The sequence below is a fragment of the Lepeophtheirus salmonis genome, chromosome 13 (genome assembly GCF_016086655.4).
Source record: "Lepeophtheirus salmonis chromosome 13, UVic_Lsal_1.4, whole genome shotgun sequence".
In the NCBI taxonomy this organism is placed as follows: Eukaryota; Metazoa; Arthropoda; class Copepoda; order Siphonostomatoida; family Caligidae; genus Lepeophtheirus; species Lepeophtheirus salmonis.
Window position 1 is genome coordinate 36,336,221 of NC_052143.2, and position 26,093 is coordinate 36,362,313.

Sequence of the window (26,093 nt, forward strand, 5' to 3'; positions counted from 1 at the left end):
ATTTATAACTATTCACAAAAAATTAAAATTATTTGGAAAAAATTTTCAAAAATCCAGGGCTATTCAAAAATTTTTTTTTGTTTTTTAAATTAAACTAATTTTTTTGACAAAAAATAAATAGTTAAATAAATACCAATAATAAATATTAATCGGAATCCCAAATTAAATATTGTTTTCCGAATGCCGATCCCGATTCCAGAAAAAACATGCGATTCTTCGATTCAGATTAATCGTCCTATCACTAATTAATACATAACCCCAAATTAGCAGTGTACATCTGTGTTAGATCAGCTGACCTTTAGAATGATTTTTTATCTTTGACGAAAAAATACGACAATCTATCAAACGAATTGTATGTATACGATATTTCAGCGTTAAAGTTGCACGTGACCCATTTTTAAATCATAACATTTTTCCGTCACAGATAATAACTGAAACGGGAATAATGAGCTCTATATTATTTTGTGTGACCCAATGTACAATAAAATGGTTCGTTAGTATATATCAAAATAGCAAAAATATTGTTCGTTTCCTTTAATATCGGAGGCGGAATAGAATTTTCTATGGGAAAATTGTGCCCTTCATATTCTAAGGTTAAAAATTTAGTGAAAAAATAGCACCTGATTTACGAGTCATCAACGATAAAGTTGCATTCAACTTATGGCGCATTTGTATCGGAATCAGCTCAATAATGCCGCTCCCTATGCATAATTATTCGTATTGATAATATGACTTATTTAAGCTCATTTTTAGAGACAACATTACGATTACAAATCAATTAAATAGCTAGACTAGACGACATCATTCAGACAAATTCAAAATAAAAGAAAAGATGAGGGAAGTAAAAAGAAAGACTATACTAATTTGCAAGTTTGTACTAGAAATTTACTTGAAAGTAACAATTAAGAAATAATTGTTACCCAATACATTTTAATTGTATCATGAGCCGTTCAAGTAGTCCATAACAGTAGGATTGATGTTGAGCGGTTTACTTTGAACTCAATTGAGTAACTTCTTGAATAAATATTTAACAGAACTAAAGTCGAGTCTATATTTTCTGAGTCAAGTTCAAGTCATCAGTATTCGTCCCAGGTCCATTAAAAAGACACAAGTCTGGACTCGAGTACTGGTTTATACATATATTAATTGCAATGGCGAGTACATACAAAATACTCAATTAGGAACTGGAGACAGTTCAAGACCATTTGATCTCATGAACCTGTAAAATCATAGGAAATTGCCTTTTGTTCGTGTCGCAGGTTTTTTTTTGTTGTTGTTGTTGGCAGTTGAAATTAGATGAGAGTTTGAGGGGCGAGGAGGTTGACTCTTACACTCTTAACAAAGGAGCTCCCTAATATGAGGCAACCAAATCTTTAAAATTTACAACAACTAATTTTGATTGATAAATTGATGGATTTTTTTTCCTATCCGTAATTAATACTTTTAAAAAAGTAAACAATTTTTTCATTTGTTTATGAAATTCATTTATACATAATAAGGAATCGGTATCGGATTCGTCCATAAAGATGGTATCGGAACTGGAATCAGCTCCAAATTTGGTATGAGTACATCCCTAGTACAAATATGATATATTTGAAAAAGACATAAGATTTACATTGTACATAATGACATATGAATATATTTATTCAGCTGTGGAATATTCAACTATTTATGTCCCTTATTCATGGGCTATTTTATGGAAGAGGTGCGCAATTATTGGGTAGTTTTATATTATTATTTTTTTAGATAAGAAATTTCGAATCCTTCGAATAATTCTGAACGATTCACTTCTATTACGTGAAGAAAAAGTTTCTAAATTGGAACAAATTGCCAATAAATTATCAATGGATTTTGTTTTTTTTTTAGAGAAAAAATATTTTTTTTTCCAAAAACTTTCATATTTTAAATTTAATTTTGGGATTTTTCCCCCAATTTTTTTTTTTTTTCAAAAGCTGTTGATTTTTGACATTATCTTTAAAATTTAATTTTTGAATTTTTTTTCCCAAAAAATGAATGGGTTTTTTTAAATTTAAAAAAAAATTATAATATTTAAAGTTAGGTATTTGAATTATTTTTTTTTGCAAAATATTAATTTTATGTGAAAAGCTGTGGATTTTGGATTTTTTTAAATTTTTATTTAATTTTTTGTGAAAGCTGCGGATTTTTGAAATTTTTTTCGAGAAAATTTACTTTTTTTTAAAAAACATTAATTTTCCAATTTTTTCCCAAAAAATTACTCCCTCCCCCACCCCTAAAAAAAAATATATATATATATTATATAATCCTTCGACACCCGAAAATATGTACCGTATAAATTAGTTTGGAGTCTTATGTAGTTTAACTATTAAGAATACTCGAAGATAATTTTATTTTATTATTACTTTGTGAATATGAAGCATCTTAATAGCTTCAGGAGTCATAGTAAATGATCTGTATGATTTTTGAACTTTTAGAGTAACAATCAAGAGTCCTTTATATTCCTCCTCCCTGTACTAAAGTATTTGTATATCAGCATGAAAGACTACACCCTATTTTTTTAAATTAGAATAATAGCCAATTATATGTAATAACCGGTATATAACATTCGTAATGACAATGATACCATAAGATATCCCTCATAACTTTTGAATACTTTTGTTCAAATATGCCTTGAAAAAAAAAAAACATAAAATACCTTATCAATGATAAGGAGCTCGCGCTTGTTTACAGCCATAGTATACATATTTCATAGCATTATTCAAATAACATTCATCGATTTTTAAAACAATTTCATTAAAAATAAAAGACGATTAATACACATATAATTTTTCTACAATGATGACCAATTCATTGCCCCCAAAAACATTATTCCACTAAATGTGACGGATGAACAGAGATATTTTAATCTTTTTTATGTAACAATAAGGCAAATTGCAAATTCGTATGTTTTATCTAAAGCAGTGGTTCTTAAACACTGCGCTCCACAGCCTTTTCAAGTGCACTAGGTAGCATTCCTCAAATATATTTTATATTTATATATGATATACAATGATGAAAATCCAGTAAAGAATTATGTCTATAAAAAAAAGAAACCAAAAATCAACATGGTAACCCTGACAACTAAAAGAATGTTTTGGAAGAGAGAAAGAATGGTGCTCATGACGTTTTATTAGATCAGCTACAGTCAGCTGTGACAAGGGAGGGAGGAGAGAAGGAAATAAAAAAGGACATTTGCTAGAATTACTCCGATGTTGATCCCCAATTCTACTCCTGAGTCCAACAAGGACTTGCAATACAACTCCTCAACCAATCCTCAGAGTTACACTCAGTCTTTTATGAGCACACAGGAATACTCAATCAGGTTTTGCAAATAGTTGAATGTATTTAGGAAAATATGTTCACTACTCAGGAATTAAATAATAAACACAACATACAGGGTAGGGAAGCCAAACGTGGACTGTTAATTAATGTTTATTTTCTCATTACTATGAAAAGGTTTAGTGATTATTTTTTTGAAATTCTGTTTCTGCCGTCCTTTTTACATAAACAAATTATACTAATCATAAAGTCATTTCATCATCATGAGCGAGGAACAAGCAAAAAGGCAGAACATCTCAGATCTTACAGATGAAGATTACATTGTTAAGTGTTCTAGGACCCTTATTTTAAGTTGGCCAAGATGAAAAAAAAATGGAGAAGACCTTTCCAGGATGTCAGGAATTGGAGGGAATAATTCAAAGAGGGTACGAAGTTCTTATTCAGTTTGGAGAAGGTTATAAGGATGAATCGCCTCGCTAACGACTTCTCTGTGGCTCTTAAGACTATCAGGAGGGCTATAAAGCACAACTTGGGATTAGTTTCTTTCCCAAAGATCCCACGCCACCTTTTGACAGAGGTGCAAGAAAATCCTCACATGGATCAAGGAAAATGGGTAAATTGTGAAAATTTTCTAGGATAAAAAGATTTTCACAGTTGATCAATTTCACAACTGCCAGAACGACTGCTGGCTTGCAGAAAAAAAAGATGAGGTCCAAGGGTTTTACCACACCAAATACCCCCCCCCCCCAATGGTCCTCGGCGTTGTTGCCTCTGATGGAAAGAAGACGCATCCGTTCTTTTTCAAAGCTGGATAGAAAATAGCCTAGGAAGGCAACTATAAGGTGCTTAGGTACACTATCTTGTATAGCTGAAGACCAACTAAACTACCCGGAGGGTAACTACGTGTGGACTCCAAATGGCACCCCTCTCACACGTTCGCCAATTACCAAAAGTTATGTGCATATAAGATGGCTCGATTCTGGTCCAAAGAGATATGCCCCCTCCCTCACCAGATTTGAGCTCCATAGGCTTTTCTATATGGGGTACTTTGGAAAGGGACACCAACAGGACCTCATACTCAACTGTGGACTCCCTGAAGTCCTCCATAGTGGCTGCATGAGACAATTGTCAGAGGAGTTTGTTATTAACTCCTACATAGCCTTCAGGGGACTTATAAAGGCTGTGATTGATAATGAAGGTAGCCATATTGAGTGAAAAAAGTTTTTGCAAAAACCTTGTATACATGTTTTTTTAACATTATTTTTTGCCTATTATTGAAAATTTTAAATCATTGATGTATTTATAAATACATCTCCCGAGTCCACGTTATGCTGCCATACCCTGTACATAATAAATGTATCCCAACTTTATATTTTCTCTGTTCAAATTTCATTCATATCATCTTCTGTTATTTGATATCATGCTTTGCATGGGTACAGACGGTTTATTTATAGTTATAATAATGTTTAATATCCATGTATACTTGCTTAAAAATATCTGTTTTTTTGTTCAGCCTGTTTTTGGAGAAAATAGAAAGAGTCAAAAATAAAAATGGTGTTATTAAATAAAATTGGAGCAAGTTTTTTCAATTGACTCTTTTTCGTGAGTTGTTATTATTGATTAATATCATCTTATTAGTGCTCATATAATACATGCTATTGTTATTTCCTTCACTTGTTTGATTTCAATTAATTGACGTAAATAATTATTAATTAATTGTTAACAAATAGTCATTTTGCAAACCGAACATGAAAACAACTCACCAACCTCTTTAAATTAACTATATGGTAGATCAGTGTTTCTCAAACTTTATACTGACTAATAGTACTTAAATTAGTGACGGGACGATTACTCGGAATTGGGAGTTTTTTTCGGAATCGGAGTCGGGGTCAGTATCGGAAAATATTGTTTTATTTGTAATTCCGATTCTTATTTATTACTGATATTTAATTACCTACTTATTACTCTTCTAAGTTACATAAAATATAATAAGGAAATAAAATAAAAAAAATTCCAAAAAATTTAATTTTTGAATTTTTTTTTTCAGAACAGCTTTAGATTCTGGAAAAAAAATTCCAAAAAATTAAATTTTTTGTGAATAGCTGTGTATTTTTGAAATTTTTTGTAAATTGTGGATATGGAATTTTTTTAGAGAATAACCATGGGTTTTTGAAATTGATTTCAATATCAAATAGTATATTTGAAATTTAATTTTTCAAATTTGTAGAAAAAAAAATAATTAAGCCTGTGGACGCTCGTGATAGCAAAATGATATTTTTTAACTATTATTTAAAATATTAAAGAATCAGAATCGTAATTTTTACTAGAATTGCATCGGAATCGGTATTTTTTTATTTTTTTAATCGTCTCATCACTCGTAATTTGTATTGAAATAGCCAAAAATGACATCATAAGAATATCGATCATTCATGAAATATTTAATTATTCTCATCTCAAGTACTGACAATCCCTCATTCAAAAAAACTTATCTCATTTTTTTGTTGCAATTTGTACAATTTGATTATACAAGTTGCAACTTGAACAAAATCGCAACTTGTACACAACATATATATTTACATTAGACTGTTACAGTTGTTTATCCCAAAATAAAAATCTTTTTCTGCTTGCAAAAAAATGACTTTGCCCAAGTTTTAGCCCTTTCAAGCTATTTTTAGCGTGGTCCACGTCATTTTAATTTAAAAAAAGAGATTTTTGGGTTAAAATTGCCCAATTTTAGGCTTCTTGTATAGTCACAAATATGACGATGATATGAGTCAAAAATTGAAGTTTTCATATTTTTTAGTATTTGATTTATCATTAAAAATATATTATGCACTTTGTTTAAAATAATTTAAGAATTATATAATGTGCTCAAGGATATGTAGCTTCCCTGTTTTAAAAAAGACATTGACATTACCAATCAGTCATATAATATATAGAGAGAGAAACAAAACATCAAATGCTCATAGGACACTGATCCAATCATTTAAGAATTACAGTTGAACGTACATATGTATGCGTAATATTTTATCAAAAAACATTATCAGTAATTGCCGAATTATCTTGTTTATTTAATATTTTCAACAGCAAAAAAGAAAAAAATACAAACGTAAGTTTTTAAGTTTTATTCTATTAGACATTAACAAATTTGATCATTGATTTGTCAATAAAATGAACGTGTTTTGTTTTTTTTTAGTCATCCCCATACATGGCTAATATGAAGGAAAACATTATATCGGCATTCATAATATGATTATATTGACTCATTTATCCAATATATATATACAGAATATATGAAATACGAATTGAATAACAATCAGTAATTCAATTCGTTTAGCAAAGAAATAATATATACAGCTAATTGAATCTTAGATTAGATTACAAATGTTTACTCTGAAAGGTCAATTGGAAGAAATATCTACATCAAATCTGTAATTGTTTTAGGTTCTGGTAAAAAATAAGGCATTCGAAAAAGTAATTTACTACCTTTTCTTTACATTATAAGGCAATGAGAGAAATTATACAATATTGTTACTGATACAGTATACAATATGTAGGTATTTATTTATTAATGTATAACAATCCGTATGGATGAAATGAAGCAAACTAAATTAAGAATGATTCATTCCAGAGTATTTTCAAAAGTTTAATTAATCAATTGGACTAAATTATGGGACATGTGTGTTTTGATTACTTTTATTAAACATATTAGAAATCCATGTGTAAATATACATATGTTAAGATCGAATGTAATACGAAACAATTATACATGAGTATTTTATTTAGTCCAGGAGCAAAACTGAATTAGGATATGCATGTTTTATATGGCGTAAAATTACAAACTAATTACATAATTTCGAACGGTATATTATGAAAACATAGCTTTAATCTCCCCTCCCTAACCACAGACTAATGATATAAAATAAGCACAAAGAAATATTGATTTTTAACGAATAACAAGGGGGAATATATATTTATTTCCCGATTTGACGAATTCTGAATCTGATTTGCAGCCTATGATCATCCTTTTTTCCTTTCTAAGGATATTATTAGTCCTTCTTACCTGTCTCTATCGTGATGATCGAAAGATACAGCCATGATGATGATTATGAAGAATAAAGTCTCAAAAATAGAATTCAACCTGAAAAAAAAGAACATAAGAGTTGAAAATTAATGCCATGTGAGACTCAGATTCCCTCCCCAAGTTTGAAAATAATGTATATTATATTAATTAACATCGTTGTGGGAGAGATGGATTTGTGTATATTCTATCTCATATAATTATAGAATCTTCAAAATCTTAAATTTTAAAAAAATAGCTACTTTTTGACGAAAATTATATTTATTAAAATCAATCAATAAAATAAATGATTACAAATTGCCGGAAATTAATTACCTTTACGCAACGTAGAAGTCCCTTTAGGGAAAGATACATCCTTACTCCATTTCACTCATAAATACAAACAGTACACCAATATAAACACTATCCTTACTGAAGAAATATCCCGAAATCAAGGAGAGCAGACACTCCGAGGATCTCCAGGATGATATATGCCAACACTCACTGCTAAAACGAAGACAAGCTGAAATGTAAAATTGCGCAGGCGCGTATTCACATCACTCTACATACTTTGTTTCTACATAATAAGCATTTACATAGTTTCTTTACAGGCATGAACGCTCATAATAGCATAAGGCGTGAGCGCCTTTTCAATTCTTCTCACACTAGACTAGTTGTTCTCTTTCTTTCTTTCTCTCTCTCTCTTCCTCTCTGAGTTAGTTTTTACTCCTCCATGACGACAACGCTTTTTTTTTTTTTTTTTTTTTTGAAATGTTGTTCAAGAAATCTAAAAAGGGGAAAAAGACTTTTTGTCTGTCGTTGAATAGTGGATAAAGGTCTTTCGAACTGAACGGTGATAGTGAGTTTGTATGGTTTTTTTGTACGGTTGCTTCATCGATCAGTAGTTATATTATATTTTTCAAAAGAAACAGTGAGGATTCCTCAGATTAAGGTAACGTATTATTTTGTTAGTGGATGTAATGAGGATGTTTGTTGGGTGTTTGTCGTAAAAGAAAGAAAGAGAAGAGGTAATAAAAGAGAGAGAGAGAGGAAGAAAGAAAGAGGGAGGGAGGGAGAGAGAAAAAAGGAAGGAAGGGAGTAGTAGAGCAAGAGAGGGAGAAAAAAAGTATGGTTAAAGAGACGATTCTCTTTTTTGAATTCATTTGTATGTTAGGCTCGCACGGGACATGACATATAAACTGTCAGTCAATGCTTATGCCTTTTTTCCTAACAATTTATTTTATGATTAGGTAAGAAATGGAGCTAGATCCCGTGTTTGTAAAAGCCTTAAGGCTCCTCCATTCACGATCCAAGGACTCTGTAAGCCAGTTGAGATCCCTCTATGAAGAAGCCCTTAAAGCTAAGCGTACTGGCTGCAAGATTAATGTTGGAGGAATGTCCTCCCCTGGTAAACGACGGGATGTGGAGAAACGAAATTTCGACAAACTCAAAAGGGATTTGTCTGAACTTGTTCCTTGTAACAAACGTTCTCGTTTGGGTTCCCCAGGCTGGAATAGTAGTAAGAGTCACACGCCGAGCCCAACCCCACCAGGTTCACGAGAAGATCCTTCAGGTGGAAATTCATCGTGTGGTGAGGATCCTGGAATTGGAGATTTGGAAATGAATCTGGATAACCTGACCTGTGTTATTTGTAAGAGTTTGAACCAGGAAAATGGTAACATACTCATGGAGTGTCACACTTGTCAAAACTTATATCATCAAGAATGTCACAGTCCCATGGTTTCCAATGACGATGCAGATGATCCTAGGCTTATTTGGCATTGTTCGCAATGTTCGAAGACTATCAAAAGAATGGTTAGTTGCTTTCCTTTCTACTATTGCATTCAGTCTTTATTTAACTCTTTTTAAAAAGAGTTTCGAAATCAATAGAGCTGCACATTGCTATCAATTTATTAGTTTATACAATATTAATTCGTTTCTAAATTGAAGTCTAATATAAATTTAATTATTTTTATTTTGATTACAGTCTCCCTCCATCAAAACGGGGAATTCAACTTCAGGCCTTAAAAGTTCCTCAGGAAGTAGACAATCTCCTAGTAAAACAGATGTACCGTCTGGTTCTCTATTTAAAAGGATCCCTGATGCGTCCAAGGTATTTTATTATATACTCAAATATATTTCATTTTTTTCTTCATATAGTGAAACATAGTTACTTTAGCCATGTTCATATATATATATATAGATGTATCCATTTTGAAAATGCATTTGCTGCATAGTTTGTTGAATTCATAGTCACTTAGGTTTTGTCTTTTTTTTTTTTTTGTTATTTTTTGTAACCTAGATCGTATCGAGCAATGTTAAATCATCGAGTGGGAATTCTTCATCACTTTCAACGTCCTCATTTAAATCGTCAGCTTCTCTCAAGTCCTCATCATCAAATAGTAAGTCAATCTACTATTGTTTGTGTCTTTATTTTCAGCAGTTGTGTGAGTGTATATGTTATCTTATATCAGTGTCATCGTGCTTAAATATTATATGGAGAAAAGTTTTAATTTCAGTTGAGGGCAATTATGATATATTATAAAAATAAATAAAGATCCTGTCTTGAGGTAGTCTATTTACACATATATTACCAATGTCCACTATTTCAGAGTTCATCTTGCCTCAAGGTAAAGTTCCTACCAGATTCAACTCGTAAGTGAGTTTCGCAGAAATTTCAATATGAAGCTGTGTGTGCATACCTACATCTTTTATCAAAAGGATGATCATCTGTGGAGGAGCTATGTTCTCATCTCCGTCTTCAGTGTGCAAGAAGAGAAGCATCTTGTATATGATATATTGTCTTTTCTGTGATGAATGTCTGACTCACATATCCGAGAACTCTCACTCACTGGGAGGAAATGGTTTTGGAAGAGAGGAGGCTACATCAAATTTGCAGATGTTCCAGATGAAAAGGGAATTAGCCTAAGGTATTTTCTTCATGGCTAAATACATCCCAATCTATTAATTCAAAGAGCAAATAAATCGTCAATTTTGCCTTGATTCTTTTAAGAGTCATGAAAATGCTTCTGTTATTAGTCAATTAAAATCAAGGTGGCAATAATCATGCGAGAATTACCTATTTAAAGCAGCAAAGGACAAAATCTTGATTTTGTAAAGACGTTTGAAGAAGAAAAAACACTGAACTCATAGCAAATATTTGATTTGTTGTTTGGTGAAAAGTTTTTTGTGTGTCTTCACATTTTGAGGACACCTTTTTGTGTGCACCTCCAATTCATTTTTCCTCTGAAAAGCTGTAGATGAAAACATCACTGAATAAGAGATTTTGTTGAAAGACAGACATTCACTGGCTTCAAATTTGTGGAGGTCTCAAGAGCTTTATAAAAATAAAGAATGTATGTCACTTAGACGGATTTCATATTTGGATGGATTATGTATACAAGAAGAGCAGTATAAATTATGGCAGGCCAAATATATATATACCATCATAAGTATATATATGAGATTGGTAATTTCCATTGATTAAGCTTACATATATGTACGATCCATTGGGTTTTGATCTTTATAAAGTCCTGCATTTTCATAGCATTAATAATATATTGTATGCGTGAAGCTTTTTTAATTCAGAGATGGAAATAATACCTCGATTCGTCCATCAAAAACTTTTAGTTTTGTTATGTTTATACATTGATTTTATTTTTATTTTATATATAACATACCTAATTGCGTTTGTTTAAATGTCCCTTATTAATTGACTGACATAATGATTCCATATTCCCCATCTAGGACTGTTATCCAAACCACACAATGGTACGAGTCATTCATTAAATGGATCTTCCTCCTCAATTGGATTATCATCATCACTATCTTCCTGTTTGAATTCCTCCTCAAATATAATTTCTGTGGATAAAAGGTTACAAATGATGAAGAAAAAAGCTGCATCCAGAAAAAAGTAGGATATCTCTGAACATAATTGGTCGATTAGTAAACAAAAACGGACTTCTAGTGATTTAAAATTATATATTTAGGGCTACCCCCTTTAAGCTTATTTATTCCCATTCTTCATAGTACAAGATGAAAAAGTCATGTACTTGGGTGTTAATATAAATACATACTTGCATGAACTTTGATTGTCTACGATCATGTACTAAGTAGTTCTTTGTAATGAAATGAAACAAAATTGATATATATTATAATTTAAGAAATGTATGCGTCATTTTTATCATAAATATTTTTTTAAAAGAAGGAGCAATTGATTATAAGATTGAATAGTATTGCTTATTTATTTTGAATTAAATATACATAGAGTTTTAGATTTAAGTAAAGTCAAAGACTTTTCTTCTTGAATTAGTTGTCACTGGTTTTTATTACTTATACAGTGGAACCCGCTTAAGCCGAATCTCGAAGGACCTACAATGTAGAGAAATCCGCTATAGCGAATGAATACATAGGTTGCGTGCTGCAATTTAAAACATTCTAATTAATGAATTATCCATCAATTATTATTCATTTATAAATTAAAATATTTGGAATCTCACTCTGTTTATGACTTATGGTCATCAACTCAAAAGCATGCTTGAATATTTCTTTCCAAAATTGAAAGCGGATTACATTTGTATTCTTCAATGAATAATTATGGTTAATTTCTATCATTAAATTACTCTCATTAACCCGTTGGAGGGGCTGTAAATTTCATTTGAAGTACCCAAAATCGAGGGTGACAATAAAAAGGATATTTTTGATTGAAAAGTCGATATTTAGTCAATCAAATAAAAGTTATCAATTATGTGATCTCTTAACTCATTCCACAAAATTGACTCAAAATATGTCACTGAAATAATGGGATTTTTTTTCTTTTCTTGATTTTTATTCAAGAGTCTTTTAGTGTTGATGCACTACCTATGTGGTATTCAAAATTGACATGTCTAAAAGTTTATATTGTTTGAAATAAGTAAAAGATGTCTTCATTAACTAAATATATACGAAGAGAACTTATGAATTTTTAATTATTATTTCCGCAAGATTATATGTATTGTGTCAACAAAAAATCAATCTTTGAAAAGAAAAAAATTCCCCATTTATTGTTTAACTTTTAAATAATTTATATAGCCCATTACTTAATTGATTTTATTGTCAATTATGTTATATTATCATTTGTAGGATGGGTCGAGATGCCTAGGAAAATAACAATAGCCTGGAGCCTTACTTTGATATGATACTTTGTTTAGTTCCGATAAGGCCATTCAAATGGAATCTATTTTCTATAACTGATGGACAATATTAGACAAAACTGATTAAACTCTTGTCAAAAGAAAAAAAAATCTAGAAATGGCCTGCTCATAGATTGATATTCCTTAAACGAAGATTATCATTATGGATCTACTCTATTAACCCTTCGTTAGGGAACTGGGATTTTATGCACCCCAAATTTGATAACATTGCTTTATATCTATTCAAAATAGATTTTAGGGCTGGAAACAGCATTAATATACTCCTGACAATATAAAAAAAATATATTTTTGAATGAATGCAACTTCTTGTTGTTGCAAAAATGTATTTCATGGAACTATGAGCTAAAATTTCATTATTAAAACAAGGTTTGGTAGATTTTAAATTTTAATAATTTGTTCACTTTTAAGTTGTACTTTTGCTTTGTCTATGTCCCTTCTTTTTTTTTTTCAATTTAGGTATATACTAGTGTTGGGTTTAGGTCTGGAAATCCTAGAACGCCCTGAGGCCGTTAAATCGGTCTACATCGATCCAAAGGAACAGTTTGGTCGAAAAGAAAAATTTGTTTTGACCGATTTTTACAGGTAAATTGATCTGGATCTAGTTAATCTAAAAAAATAAAAATAAATTTGGTCTCTCATAATAAATCAAACTGAAAAATATTGGTCCATAAATTGAGACCAAAAAAAAAGGTCCTCAAGTTGAGCCCGAAAAAAAATTGCTTCGCTCTCTGGATCGAAAAATCCGTCTAGAAAAAATCACTAAAGACCGAACCGAAAAAAAATTGGTGCTGTACCGAGTCTCACCACTAGTATATACATTGCTACAAATGTATTATCGGCTGTTATTCTACACATCACAGGCAATAAAACCAAAGATAATTACTTCATTTTTTGTACCAAAAGTTCGTTAAAAGTAATTAATATTTCATAGAATTTGTCATCGAAAATGAAATTATAATAATTAAACTATTATAATCACGAAGGGCATCCATTTTGTTGAAGCCCAAATCTAATGTTGTTATGATTAATAAGCGTAATTGTGTATCGAACAAATAAAATTTGCATAATATTGAAGTTAATTAATTACTTCAAAAAAAAGGACGTTAACTAACGGAGGATAAGTAAATAATGATGCACTTGGGTAAATGTCCACTATCAAGAATATCCGTATTAAGCGTTGACGCCTTTAGTGGGTTCCACTGTAATTAATTTATTATTAGATCTTAATAAAATTTGGGAGTTCGGCTCGACCAAATGTATTAATTAATTAGAAACATATTGTCAAAGCGATATGTTCTATTTTTATACATCCTTCCTAGTATTCATATAACACATAATACATACATATTTTTAAATACTATATATGTGGAGGGATTATCAATAGCGGATGCCTATTTTTATGAATTTAAAAAATAAGAACTAGTCATAAGTAGTTGAAAATGGGGTCGGAATATTACTGTTCATTTATATAGTAGAACACCGTATTATAGCGTCTAGCATTGTTAAATTCTAGCACCAATTCTAACATGCATAGATTTTCTTTTTTTCGTTTGCAACGTTTTGTTATAAATAATATGTATTCGTTGAGATAACTATTCCAAATGATTAATGTGCCGTAACTATTATTTGATAATTAGATTGATTTTACTTCTCTCCTTTTCCAAATGAGGATTTAGAATGATTTTATAAGTTACTTTCATACATTTTACAGCACTCAATTAATTTAAAAGGATTTATACTAATGTTATATTTTTTATTACCTAAAACATTGAGCTCAAATTACATCTAAAACTTGTTAAAGCATTTGATAAATGATATTTTAAAAAGTAGTCGTAATATACATTCGTATTTTGTATACGAGTTGGGATTCTGTACAAGTTATAACTTGTACTTAAAATTAAAAATGGATCCGTTTCCAAACAAAAAATATTATAAAACATTTTAAATCAAGAATTTACAGTACTTCTACTAATTGCAATCCTATGATTGAAATTTCATTAGATTAGAGAAATATTATTGTTGTAATTTTGAATGGTCATTAATAAGTATTATGTGGCCCATATTAAAGTTCAAATGCCGTGTTCTGTAATTAGCATTAGCTAATTAGCAGAGCATTAGTCCGCTCAAGAAATCCTGAACGCGCTCCAGCTCATATTTTTGCTCGTATAGGAGTATTGGAATTTTGACAACTATTTATGATTACAATTAAAAAGTGTTTTAACCCCTAAATATTTGATTCATTGACATAAGTAATTTTATTTTTTCAACTCTGACATCTATCCTTAAATTTTTGACCACTTATAGAAAATACTCTCTCAACGATAGCTGAGGACTGCAGTGTATAAATGAGAAGTTAACATTTGTACTTGAGTAGATCTAACGGCAATTCTACCAAATATTCTAACACATATTATTTGCAATAACTTATAATAATCCAAATAACTCGTCAAATTAAAATAAGTGTGTCAAGAATATGCATTTGTGTTTTGGTGTGCCTTTCGCACAAAAATTTTGGGAACCACTGTTTTAGGGGACATATAATTACAAAGTTTCGTTCACACACATCTAGTTAAGCCTGATAATTAGTTTGAAATTTATCACAGAATTCTCAAGTTTGACTTTGGCACTGATACCTACAGTTTTATTAGTTTTAAATCTTCTATTATAATAATGCAAAGTTCATTTTGAGTGCTTGCCTAATATCTTAGAACTGTCTGAATACTTTATCAACGAAATAATGGTGTAGTAACGAGTGTGTGTAGTTTAAGCTCAGCGTGTCATAATAAAAAAGAAAAAGGGAGGTGAATATTGGCTAAATAAAGGTGAAGTTATTTTTTTTTTTAAATTATTCATCTTGATAAGAGCAAAATTTGAATGTTTATAATAATTATTTATCCCAATTATGAAAATTATACCCTATCATCGAGCATGGATAACTTAGTCGTTGTGAGGATAAGTCGTCTCTAAAGGTTACTATATTTTTATGACATTCTCATAAAGTGAGGTTCTACGCTCACCATAATTTTAACTGTCCCTTAACATTTCCGATATCTCTATTTTTAAATTAAGCATATTAATTCCAAAAATGTTAAATATTAAATTAATAATTTTAGGTGTACGAGGGTCGTTTTAAAAGTCCGTGCAAATTCGAGAGATGGCACTACGGGCGCGTATGTTTAGTTAGTAGCATCTCTTTGAAGAACACTCGCCTACGAATTCCCAACAGAATGAAATAGACTCATCAGGCTGAAAGTTTGTGTGTGTTCTTCCAAGAGATGCTACAAACTTAAACATAGCCTCAATACGGGCTAGTAGTGCCATCTCTCGGACTTTTCAAACGATCCCGTACATGCTAGGTTATGTATGTATTAAGTACATAATCACCATTTTGAATCCTATTTTATTTAATGTGATTATGCACATATGTAATATTAGGTCATATTGATAAGGATTATAATGTTATATAGTTTGTCTACATGATATTGGATTATTTAACTCAATATGAATGATAATATTTCATCTTTGGATTGTTTCAAAATATATTATATATTAATATATTTCACCAAATATATATGTTAACAAATAAGGAAACCTGAGTCTCCTCTTTCTACCTCTAACACAAAAAGCCATACTGTATTTTTTTATAAGCTGTCGATGTTTATGCTAAGATATAAGTTTTAGAAAGAAAGTTTGCGTGATACAATAAAGGGAAGGATGTGATCTCCTTACATAGTAAAATCTACACGAGAGTGTTTGCGTTTGTAACACCACTTCTTGAATGCCTCCTACTTGAGTTATTTTCTAATCCTTTCAGTTATCCCTATTTTTCCGGGTATCACTCCCTATGATTTTCATGGAACTAACCCTACAAATAGAAGACAAACCTACTAGAGTGAACGTCTTCATAGCTAGCTCGTCCATTGCGAGTTTTTCAGGGGTCCGTATTGTTCTTAAACATTTTGTATTACTTGTGCAGTCTAAGTCTCTCTGTACCTCGGAACCGTTGGTTTCAAATTAAATACATAGTCCTTTCACGAATCTTTGGACATTCTCATCATCCGTAATATAACTAAACCTGACTTTGTGTCCACTACTATGTGGCACGCTACTCCATTAAATGACAATTTATTTTCTTTTACTAGGAAAACTAAATAATATTTTGATTTAATACTGTTTATGTCTTTTCGTATTCAATCAATTCTTTTCAGATCAAATGGGTGGGGGATAGGACATTTCATAATTTGGGTGATGTTTCCAAAGGGTATTTATTTGAATAAATATTAGGTTGGAGAAAAAGTAATTTCGTATTTCCGCCCTTTCTTTATTTAACTAAGTATATCTTGTATATGAAGTTGGATTCTCCTTGGCAATGGATTATCAAGCAGAACCAGGCATACTTGGCTTAAATTGAATCATTCTAACACTTTTATAAAGCATTGAAATAAAGTGTAAAATACAAAATTACTTGTTCCCCAAGACTATTTTATACTATGCATGTTTCTCGAATTCCCATTTGATATTTGCTTCGTTACATACATATTAATGATTAGTGTTAGATTTGAACTCGACTGATACTAAAACAAACAATTTTCTGAAAATTACTCAAACATGTCTTATTTATTTTTTGAAAAATTTGACTTAACTATACTCGTAATACGAGTCAGGGGCGTCCGCAGGGGGAGGTCTGGAGGGGCTGTACCCCCCCCGCCAAAAAAAGGATTTAACTTATGAAACGTGGATGTTTGAAATTTTTGTCTAATAAATTTTCATTTTGGAAAAGATCCTACGTACGGCCCTGCTCAAAAGAAGAACAAAAAACAACTCACATACTTATTAAAAACGGTAGATGTACCATTTAAAAGGGGAACACACACACGTTGCATATTGGGTCGTCAACACAAAAACAAGCTACAACTAATTATCGTCTATCAACAGATTATTTTGACTACTTCTTTGAAGACCCAATAAATTACACTTAAAGTAGCAAAAACTCATCGTCATAATTAAAAAGTTTTAGATTTTAATATTTGATATGAGTTATTTGAAAGGTCATATTGGGAATAAAATAGGACTCTTAAATTAAATGTAGGCTGTAAACTGAAATTAACACCCCTGGGGAGAGCATTAATCTGCTCAAGAAATTGTGAGCCTGCTCTCCTTAGTTAATAATTATATGAGCGCAATCTCGCCCGTTTTTAAAGCAATGAAAGCGCTCTCGCTCAATTAAAAACTAGCGGTACTCTTTTTTGAGCTCTTATAGGAGTATTTGAATTTGACAGCTCTTTATGATTTCTATTAATTTCCTGAAATTTGTATATATAATTCCTTCCAAAGAATTAATAGAAATAAGGTACAAGAATAAATAAAACTTAAAGATCTAAAATTATATTTAAAATTAATAAAATGATTAATCCAATGGTTTAACCATTGAATATTTGATTCATTGACATAAGTTCTCTTCTTTTTTTTTTTTTTCAAAGTTTCATCTTATAAACTTTGACATCAATAGTAGACAGCCTTAAGAAAATACTCTCTCAACGGTAGCTGAGGACAGGAGTGTATAAGTCAGAAGTTAACATTTTTGCCTGAGTTGATCTAACGCCAATTCTCCCAAATATTCAAATATCTTTGAATAAAAATTGTTAAGTTGATAGAACTCCCATTACCACATCCAAATAAGATCATATTAAGTACTAATGGGTCCCAAACAGGGTGTCTTGAGGCAAGTTCGAGTGTGCCGCACGATTGGTGTCAACCATACATTATTTGCAATAGCTTATAATAATCCAAATAATTGGTTTAATTAAAATAGGTATGTAAATAAACTTTTAATTGTTTTGGGCAAAAAAAGTTTGGAAAGCACTCTCTTAAGAGAAATTTTACTACGAGGTTTTGTTGCATTAGCTTCCAGTTAAGCCTGATAGTTAGTTTGAAATGGAACACGGAACATTTTTTGAACTTATGCTTGTGTGAGATTCTGAGATCTTATGTTAATTTACTACATATAAATAATTTAATTTGCACACACGAAGGAACTGGTGGTGTCTCTGAGGGAACTAATTTCTGAGTCTTCTCAGGGAGTGGCCAGCTAGATGAGAGGAAAATTTTTCAACTGAAAACAGCAGAGGACTACAGATACAGAATAGAATAAAAGATTTTGGCTTATCTTGAGACATAATTTTAATTGTCTTTGCTTGCAATCTTCACAACTATTCTTAAAGTCTCAAATTTTTTGATGTTAACTCAGAAGATGCAGAACTGGAAAGAGAAATTAGCAAAAATTTGAGTGATTTTATCGCTCTTCTAAAATGGCGAGTGTGCTCTCGTTCATTATTCAAAACATTGAGCGCGCTCCCGCTCAAGAATGGTGAAAATTGAGCGCCGTTTACAAATGCTTTGCTCATTGGTGAATCAACTTATCCCATAAATTCGAATATGAAGCCTTTAATTTGCTGAGGTATATCTCTGAAATGTGGAACTATATATTATTTATGATAAAAAATAAATTTGACATTTCTGCTTTTCTTCATTTGTGTTCAAGATTGTGTTTGTTTTATCTCTCCAAAAAATATGTGGAAATTCTCAAAAACTCAAAATTGAATTTTTTGTCTCGAATCCAACACTATTATTGACATATATTCAATATAATAATAAATATATTTTTATACAAAAAGCATTGATTGTAATTTATTTATTTTATGTCAAATCACGCATTAATTTTTGAATTCCTTTAGTATTTAGAAGCATGTTTTATGGAAGAAAGAAAAATAATCTTTAAATATTTTCCTTCACTTACTGGGAAAGGTATATTTGCATATTTAACTTTTGTCGAAGATAAGTTTTTACTTATTTTTAGTAGTATTTTTACTTACATACACATAACCTTGATTTTTGAAAAAGGGCAAATCTTCATTTTTGACTTAAATGTATATAGTAGGTTGCATGATAATTGAAATTAGATAAATATTTATTGTACTATTTGACGTTATTTTCTTTCAATGATAATTATTAGTGATGGGATGATTCCAAAAAAAATTCAGAGGCCGATTCTTTAATATTTTAAATAATAGTAAAAAATACAATTTTGCTATAAATTTCTAATAATTACAAATGTAAAATATATTGGATTTCTTTATTTAATGTAAATAATATTTATATTAAATGAAGGTAGGGGATTCTTCTGCCGGCGAGTTTTTTCACAGGGCGAGTAATCACACGGCAAATTTTGCCAAGGCGAGCTTTGTTAGATTCCTTTACAAAACTTATTCCCCAAAAATAACAATATTTGCACCGACCGCATGTGTTAAGAACACTTTTGTTCACGTTTAGTTTGTGTTCAATTTATTTGAATTCATAGGAAAAGCGACATCTAGCGAAAAAATGTAAAAAATACTTACCATGCTATTTTCTTAGGGCGTGTTTCGCTACTTGGTTTAATGATTTAGTTCTCATACATGTAAATTAGGTGTGCCTTTTCCGCTGGCCCATTAATTTGTAATTTGTACTATAAAGAACGAAATTTATTTTCCTTAAAAGTTGTCATTATTATTTAATTCCTGAGTAGTGAACTTCCTTTCCTAAATAGATTCAATTGTATTCTACATCTGATTGAACATTCATGTGTGCTCATAAAAGACGGAGCGTAACCCGGAGGATTTCTTGAGGAGTTATAATTATAATTGTTATAATTGATTTTCGTTTTTTTTAAACATGCCCATTCCACACCGGATGAACACCTTCGCTTATTCCCCTAAAATAACAATATTTGCACCTACTTCATGTGTTAAGAAAACTTTCTTTCACGTTTAGTTTTGAGTTTCAATTTGTTTTTTCTCAATTTTATAGAATTTTTTATCATAAATTATTATTTTAAAATACTAGCACGAACACGCTATCTTAAACATAGTCAATGAAAAATATAAAAGATTTTATTGATATTTAGCTTATTTATGTTAAAATTATAAACTAAAACGATTTACTATAATTATATAATAGGTAAATTTCATTTGTATACAACATTTTTTCTTACTTCTGCCCATTTGATGTAAATATAACCAAATCTGCATCCCCTTTTGACACTCTTGAAAATGCAACACATAATTGACCATGTGAAAATACTGATTTTGGTAAATATAAAGCAATTTTTGAAATGTTTGACCCTTTGATTTATTTATGGTCATTGCCATCCCTAACTTGTCATGTTCCTTTTTCAACCATAATGAAGATTTAAGATACATACTAAAATTAACTTGCTCATCCTCTTCCTTTTTATTCGTATTTAATATACGTTCTCCCTTTTTCTGTTTGTAAAATAATTCGTTTTATGGATTTTTTGAGAGACGGGGAATCGATTTTTTTTTATGAAAAAAATCAAATTATTAGCGAAAAATCAAACTTTGCCTCCAGAGCTCAGATATCTCGTCGAATTATAATTAAGCATAGCTTAACGTACGTAACTTAATATTTAAAACAACTTTTATTTTATGTCTAAAGTCTGCATTTGTCTCCATTTTTGAACTAAATGCGTTTGTATAATTGTTTTTCAAAGCTAGACGTACATCACAAATATACGCCAAGGTTTAGCGTTTCTATCGGTCCTGGTCTCGGTTCCTTCATTTCAACGATTTCAGGTCAGCTTTATTGGTCTCGGTTCCGGTCTTAGTATTTTTTATAGAGGCTCATTTTGGTAAAAGGTATTTAAAACAAGGGGTGATGCTAGAAAATTCGATCCCATGAAATTGTATTTGATACAAACAGGGCTGCAGCTACGTTATAAAATGATTATGTACTCCCCCAAATTTCCCTTAGGAGCCCCAAAAACCAAGATTGCTTAATGCAATCATTTTCAAAGTGAGAGCCGTGTGGGGAACCTACGGGGGAGGGGTTGCTGGAAGATGGAGAATTGAGGATTGCCTTTAGTCGACACATACATAGTACACACATATTGTATAAAGGGGGCCTCAGCTAATAATGTATTAGTGAAGGGAGCCTTGCCATAGTAAAGTTTGGGAAACCTTTGCTTAATAAATATTATAGTTATCATTTTTAGGGTTCGGTAATCTTAGTAGCGGACCTGGATTCATAATCTATCACACCCCTTCCCTCTTTTTTTTTTCACCGTCTGGTACCTTAAACCCCTTAAGCCCTTAGCTATTTTAAACTCAGATATAACTGTATCACCCTGGCGTCGTAAAAAAATCATTGGAAGACGCTACAATTGCATTTTTTTAAACTCCGAAAACTTAATAACTTATTGATTTAAACTAATTTATTTTTTATAATATATATTGTATTTTCTTTACATATTATATATAGGAACAAAAGCACAAGAACCGATACTGATAAGCAATATATTGCGGCCTCGGTTCGATTTTGTCGGTTCCAGTTCTAGCAGTTCAAGAACCGGAACCGCTAGACCGATAATGGCACAACCTTCACAGACACACGTAAATTATTTAATACTGTGTACGATTTATAAAATGATAAGACTTGAGTAATAAATTGACATGGTCGTTTTTTATATCATGACGGATATACTTAATAATTTTGTTCTTCATAACTTGGAAAAGTGAGAAATAATTATTCATTATTTCCTTTTAATCCTATTTTAATTTATAGACATTAAATTAAAAGAGATTCATGTCTTTAGCTTCAATATTAAGGAAGATATGACCAATTTATCATTGTAATTTCATCTTTTTCCCCCATCTGTTTATATTATAACCTACACCAAAATCTGTGATCGAATATGATATTTCAATAAAATAACACAACTTTCTTAAACATCCAGAGAATTGAATAAAATTTTCAGGAATTACAGAATAGAGTATTTTGCAAAAGTAAATACCTGCAGTTCAAAGAAAAAATTTTAATAATAAGACTTTCATATTGCGCAGTAATAAAGACTGAAGGTGCCAATTTCGGATTAAAATTTATGTACTTTGCATTGACAAATTGATCCAAAACTTTACAATATACTAAATATATAAATTTAATATTGGCCATTATGCCTTTTTGTTTATCCATTGCATTTCATCTGTAACTTTAAAAGCTACCTTAAGATGACTTATTTTCCAGCAAATAATGCGATAAAACGAAGAAAAAGATTGGAAAAAAATATAAACTGGATGAATAATTAAGCTTTTATCTACACAAATTATAAATGACGTCAAATTGATTTCTCCCATTTAAGAAATGAAAATCCAGCATTTCTATGGGAATCTCCAAAACACTTTTAGATTTCCACACGTACCTTCTGCAAGTTTTGTTCTCATAGCTATATTATGAAATAGTTAAATGCCGGATTTGTCCAGGAATTATAGGTGGTGTACAACCCCGAGACGTATCAATGAAAGTCATAAGAAAATTACCTGCTTTTTTTTAAGAAATGTTTTATCCCTTCAGGAAATGGTTATTAATTGCCCATAAATGATAATTATTATAATCAGAAGTTATTATCAAATTCATCGTTGCATTCCACGTCTAAATGTTTATATTTTATGTACTTAAAATCGGTTTGGACTTAATTAGTAAATCATTAGAATTATTTAAGGCTCTAATATATGGATATTATTATTTCTAATTTATGTATATACATAGGTAAGTGACCGTGTTTTCAAAGTCATCGTGTATAAGTTCTTAATGGAAGGAATTACTTTACAATTGTTGGGATATTTGACGTTAAGGAGGTCACAACAAACACAATATTCAAGGTATTTTTTTCCCCTACAATTTATTGTACGTATATTTTACAAAATGTTGTAGAAGTTTTCCATTATTTAATAGAAACTTCATGTTTACACAATATCGAGTTTAAAAAAAGTACTGAGATCTGCCTTTAAGTAGTCATTAAAAGACTAATAATTGATCAGGATGATGTTATACATAGAAAATTTTATTTTATAATATTTTTTACTATAACAATGCACATTAATTAGGAATCCAGCTACGATCAGCCTCAATGACAGCCTCCAACCGCCTCTGGAACACCTTGCACACATTGGCAACGTAGTCATTTTTTATGATCACCCACTGCTGGTTAACAGAGATCTTCAGAGCATCAATATTCGGCTGACGGACTTTGCAGACCTTTTTCTCAATTTGCCACCAAATTGAGTAATATAATGGATTAGAATCTGGGATCTAAGGGTGGCAAAAGTTCTTGAACCAGAAGTTCATCTTGCTACCCATCCACTCTTGTACAGTATTAGCAGTATGGGCCGGAGCCTTGTCCTACTAAAATACGTATGACACCTTGTTGGACTTCACTATGGTCTTGGTGATCTATGAAACAACATTTTCCTTCAAGACCATCAAATAATCGCCCGTGAGAACGATATCCAACAAAAACCAAATTGAATACATTTTTTCTCCAGTTGATGCCATAACCCCCACAATCATCACAGAAGTTGGATGTTTGGTCTTCGGGACTGTCCTTAGGCTGTTGTCAGCATTGCCAAAACATTCCATCCGATCATTTTGCTTGTTGTCGACGGGGCCAACGGTAAAATTCCTTTCAGAAGAGAAAAAATTATCCACCTGCTGTTGTGCTTCAGGATATTCAAGAGTTGTTGACAACGCTGAAGACGGAGTTCTTTTTGACGTTGGGACAGGAGTGGCCTCTTAATTCTTCTAAGCGACCTTCCTCCAGCCTTTTGGATGACCTCGGCCACAGTAGACCGATGCACTTTCTTCTTTTTGGTGGACTCTGACATCTTCATCGTTGGGTTGACCTTAAAGGCTTCCACGATGTCGTCAGGCTTCACTTCGGTGGGTCTTCCACTCTTGGGATTGTCCCCATCAGCCAAACAATTTCTCACCCGACCAAATGTGGCCTTGCTGACGTTTACGGCCTCCATGATGTCTGAAGTGGTCCTCCCGGCCCGGATTACATTGCCTATGATGACTCTTCTTGCCTCCATCGCGACATATATATAATTTTTATTTATAACACGTACATCAATCGAAGGCATAAAATCTAACCTATTCAAAAATAATCAGAAATTTAAGATTTAATAAACAACACATATCCTAAACGGTATTATTAGAAAGTCTTAATACTTTTTGTACACTACGTCTGTACAATGAACATAATTTTTGTAACATTTTTGAAAAAAATGTACACAAGTAATTTAAATATTACTACGTAAAATGTGAACACAGTAGTATTATTAAAAAAATGAAGTAATTTTAGCATAAATAATAATTTTCAACATGTAATATGAAACGCCTTACAAAATTATCACTTATTATTCACAGGTCTATTTCCTTATGACAGAACAAAAAGAATTGCAACTTTGTCGTGTGATTACATATGTATATATTTTTATTTATTGCTTTTTTTTTTTGCAGAGGTGGAGCTTGGTTTTTTTATTACAATTGCAATTTTTTTTTAAATAGAAAAATAAATTTTCTCGCAAAAAAAATTTCAAATGTTAGATTTAGGGAAATAAACGTCAAAAATCCAGAGCTGTTCACAAAAAATGAGATTTTATGGAAAAAAAAAACTGCACGTGATTGTTTAGAATTGTGATGGAATCAGGGAATGAAACTTTTTCAAGAATTTATAAAAAAATCGAACGTTTCAAAGTATTGGAATGATATATTCTGATTTGGGGATCCCGAGGGTTCTGGAGAGGCCCTTCTGATTGGATATCATTTTATGAAAATTTAAATATATACACTAATTAAGAAGAAATTATTATAAAAATAGGTAAAGGGATTGACCTTTTAAATAAAAGGTCATTAAATTAAATATAAACATAGAGGCCATAAGAAGACTTCCCTTTCCGGAAAAGGTCCTTCCATAAATATAACTTTTTTTTATTAAAAAAAAACCGGTTGAACATATATATACATATATATTGTCTTCTAAAATTAGATATTAGAATCTCAATTGAAGGCCTAATGTAAGAGGCAGTACACAGAAAAGTCAATTTCCTTCTTTTCTTTTTTTTTTTACTTTAATTACCAAATCTTATGTAGCTTCATAACAAAATATCATTGATTTGGTTATAAAGTGGAAGAAGCTAATACGAAAAAGAAGTTCACCCCGTAGTACAGAGGTCGGGGAACAGAGGTAAAATACCCCCCCCCTTCCCCCAAAATAACCAAAACAGTTTAATATTTGAATTTTTTTGAATAAGTTATTATCTTTTTTTGTTTTTTGCGAAAAAAAATATACAACCTGACGGATGCCCCGGCACTAGTTTGGGGTCAATTAATTTTACTACAGCTTATTTTGGGGGTAACGCTATAAAAATGGACCTTAAGTGAAGGAGTGGAAGTGGGAGAAAACAAAAAGAAGATCTGGCGAGGTACAAAAAGGCCGGGATCGCCAACCCGAACTCCACGATCACATTTATTGCAGAGTATCCCTGGTGGCAAGGTCGACTGCATCTCTCCAGTTGAAAATATTAGGCGGCAAATCCTCAGAAGAGTTGAAAGGCCCTTATTGTCACAAAAAGGTTGGAGTGGTCGAAAAACTCTTGAACGCAAGGAAGCGAGATCCAGTCGACATCGTTTTATTTTCAGATGAGAAGACT

General features: G+C 31.2%; 2 protein-coding genes across 7 annotated transcripts in view; one reads left to right on the forward strand and one right to left on the reverse strand.

Annotated features, from left to right (window-relative positions):
* The window catches only part of Crk (Crk proto-oncogene, adaptor protein), a 111,368-nt gene extending 103,437 nt beyond the window's left edge, over positions 1-7,931 (reverse strand). For all 3 annotated transcript variants that reach the window (XM_071892991.1, XM_071892990.1, XM_071892988.1), the window contains exons 1-2: positions 7,694-7,931; positions 7,361-7,438 (exon numbers count right to left, since the gene is read on the reverse strand). In XM_071892991.1, coding sequence (XP_071749092.1) covers positions 7,361-7,395 — 35 coding nt within the window. In that variant the 5' untranslated portion in view covers positions 7,396-7,438; positions 7,694-7,931. The remainder of the gene's footprint in view (positions 1-7,360; positions 7,439-7,693) is intronic.
* Positions 7,932-8,075: 144 nt separating this feature from the next.
* On the forward strand, positions 8,076-24,584 carry IntS12 (Integrator 12). Of its 4 annotated transcripts, XM_071892982.1 has the most exons (10): positions 8,076-8,309; positions 8,608-9,172; positions 9,345-9,470; positions 9,660-9,759; positions 11,105-11,270; positions 12,479-12,915; positions 13,006-13,131; positions 23,149-23,261; positions 23,487-23,875; positions 23,925-24,584. In XM_071892982.1, exons 2-6 carry the CDS (start codon positions 8,615-8,617, stop codon positions 12,495-12,497), a joined length of 969 nt encoding a protein of 322 aa, XP_071749083.1. In that variant the 5' UTR covers positions 8,076-8,309; positions 8,608-8,614; the 3' UTR covers positions 12,498-12,915; positions 13,006-13,131; positions 23,149-23,261; positions 23,487-23,875; positions 23,925-24,584. The 4 variants fall into 4 exon arrangements, with proteins under 4 accessions (XP_071749083.1, XP_071749082.1, XP_071749085.1 ...); XM_071892981.1 differs by lacking the exon at positions 12,479-12,915; XM_071892984.1 differs by lacking the exons at positions 12,479-12,915; positions 13,006-13,131.
* Positions 24,585-26,093: the final 1,509 nt, after the last annotated feature.

Coding starts and splice junctions, on each gene's coding strand:
- IntS12 (XM_071892981.1), top strand. CDS start 8,615: ATGGAGCTAGATCCCGTGTTTGTAAAAGCCTTAAGGCTCCTCCATTCA. Junction 9,173..9,344: donor CGAAGACTATCAAAAGAATG/GTTAGTTGCTTT, acceptor TTTTGATTACAG/TCTCCCTCCATCAAAACGGG. Junction 9,760..11,104: donor CAAGTCCTCATCATCAAATA/GTAAGTCAATCT, acceptor TTCCCCATCTAG/GACTGTTATCCAAACCACAC.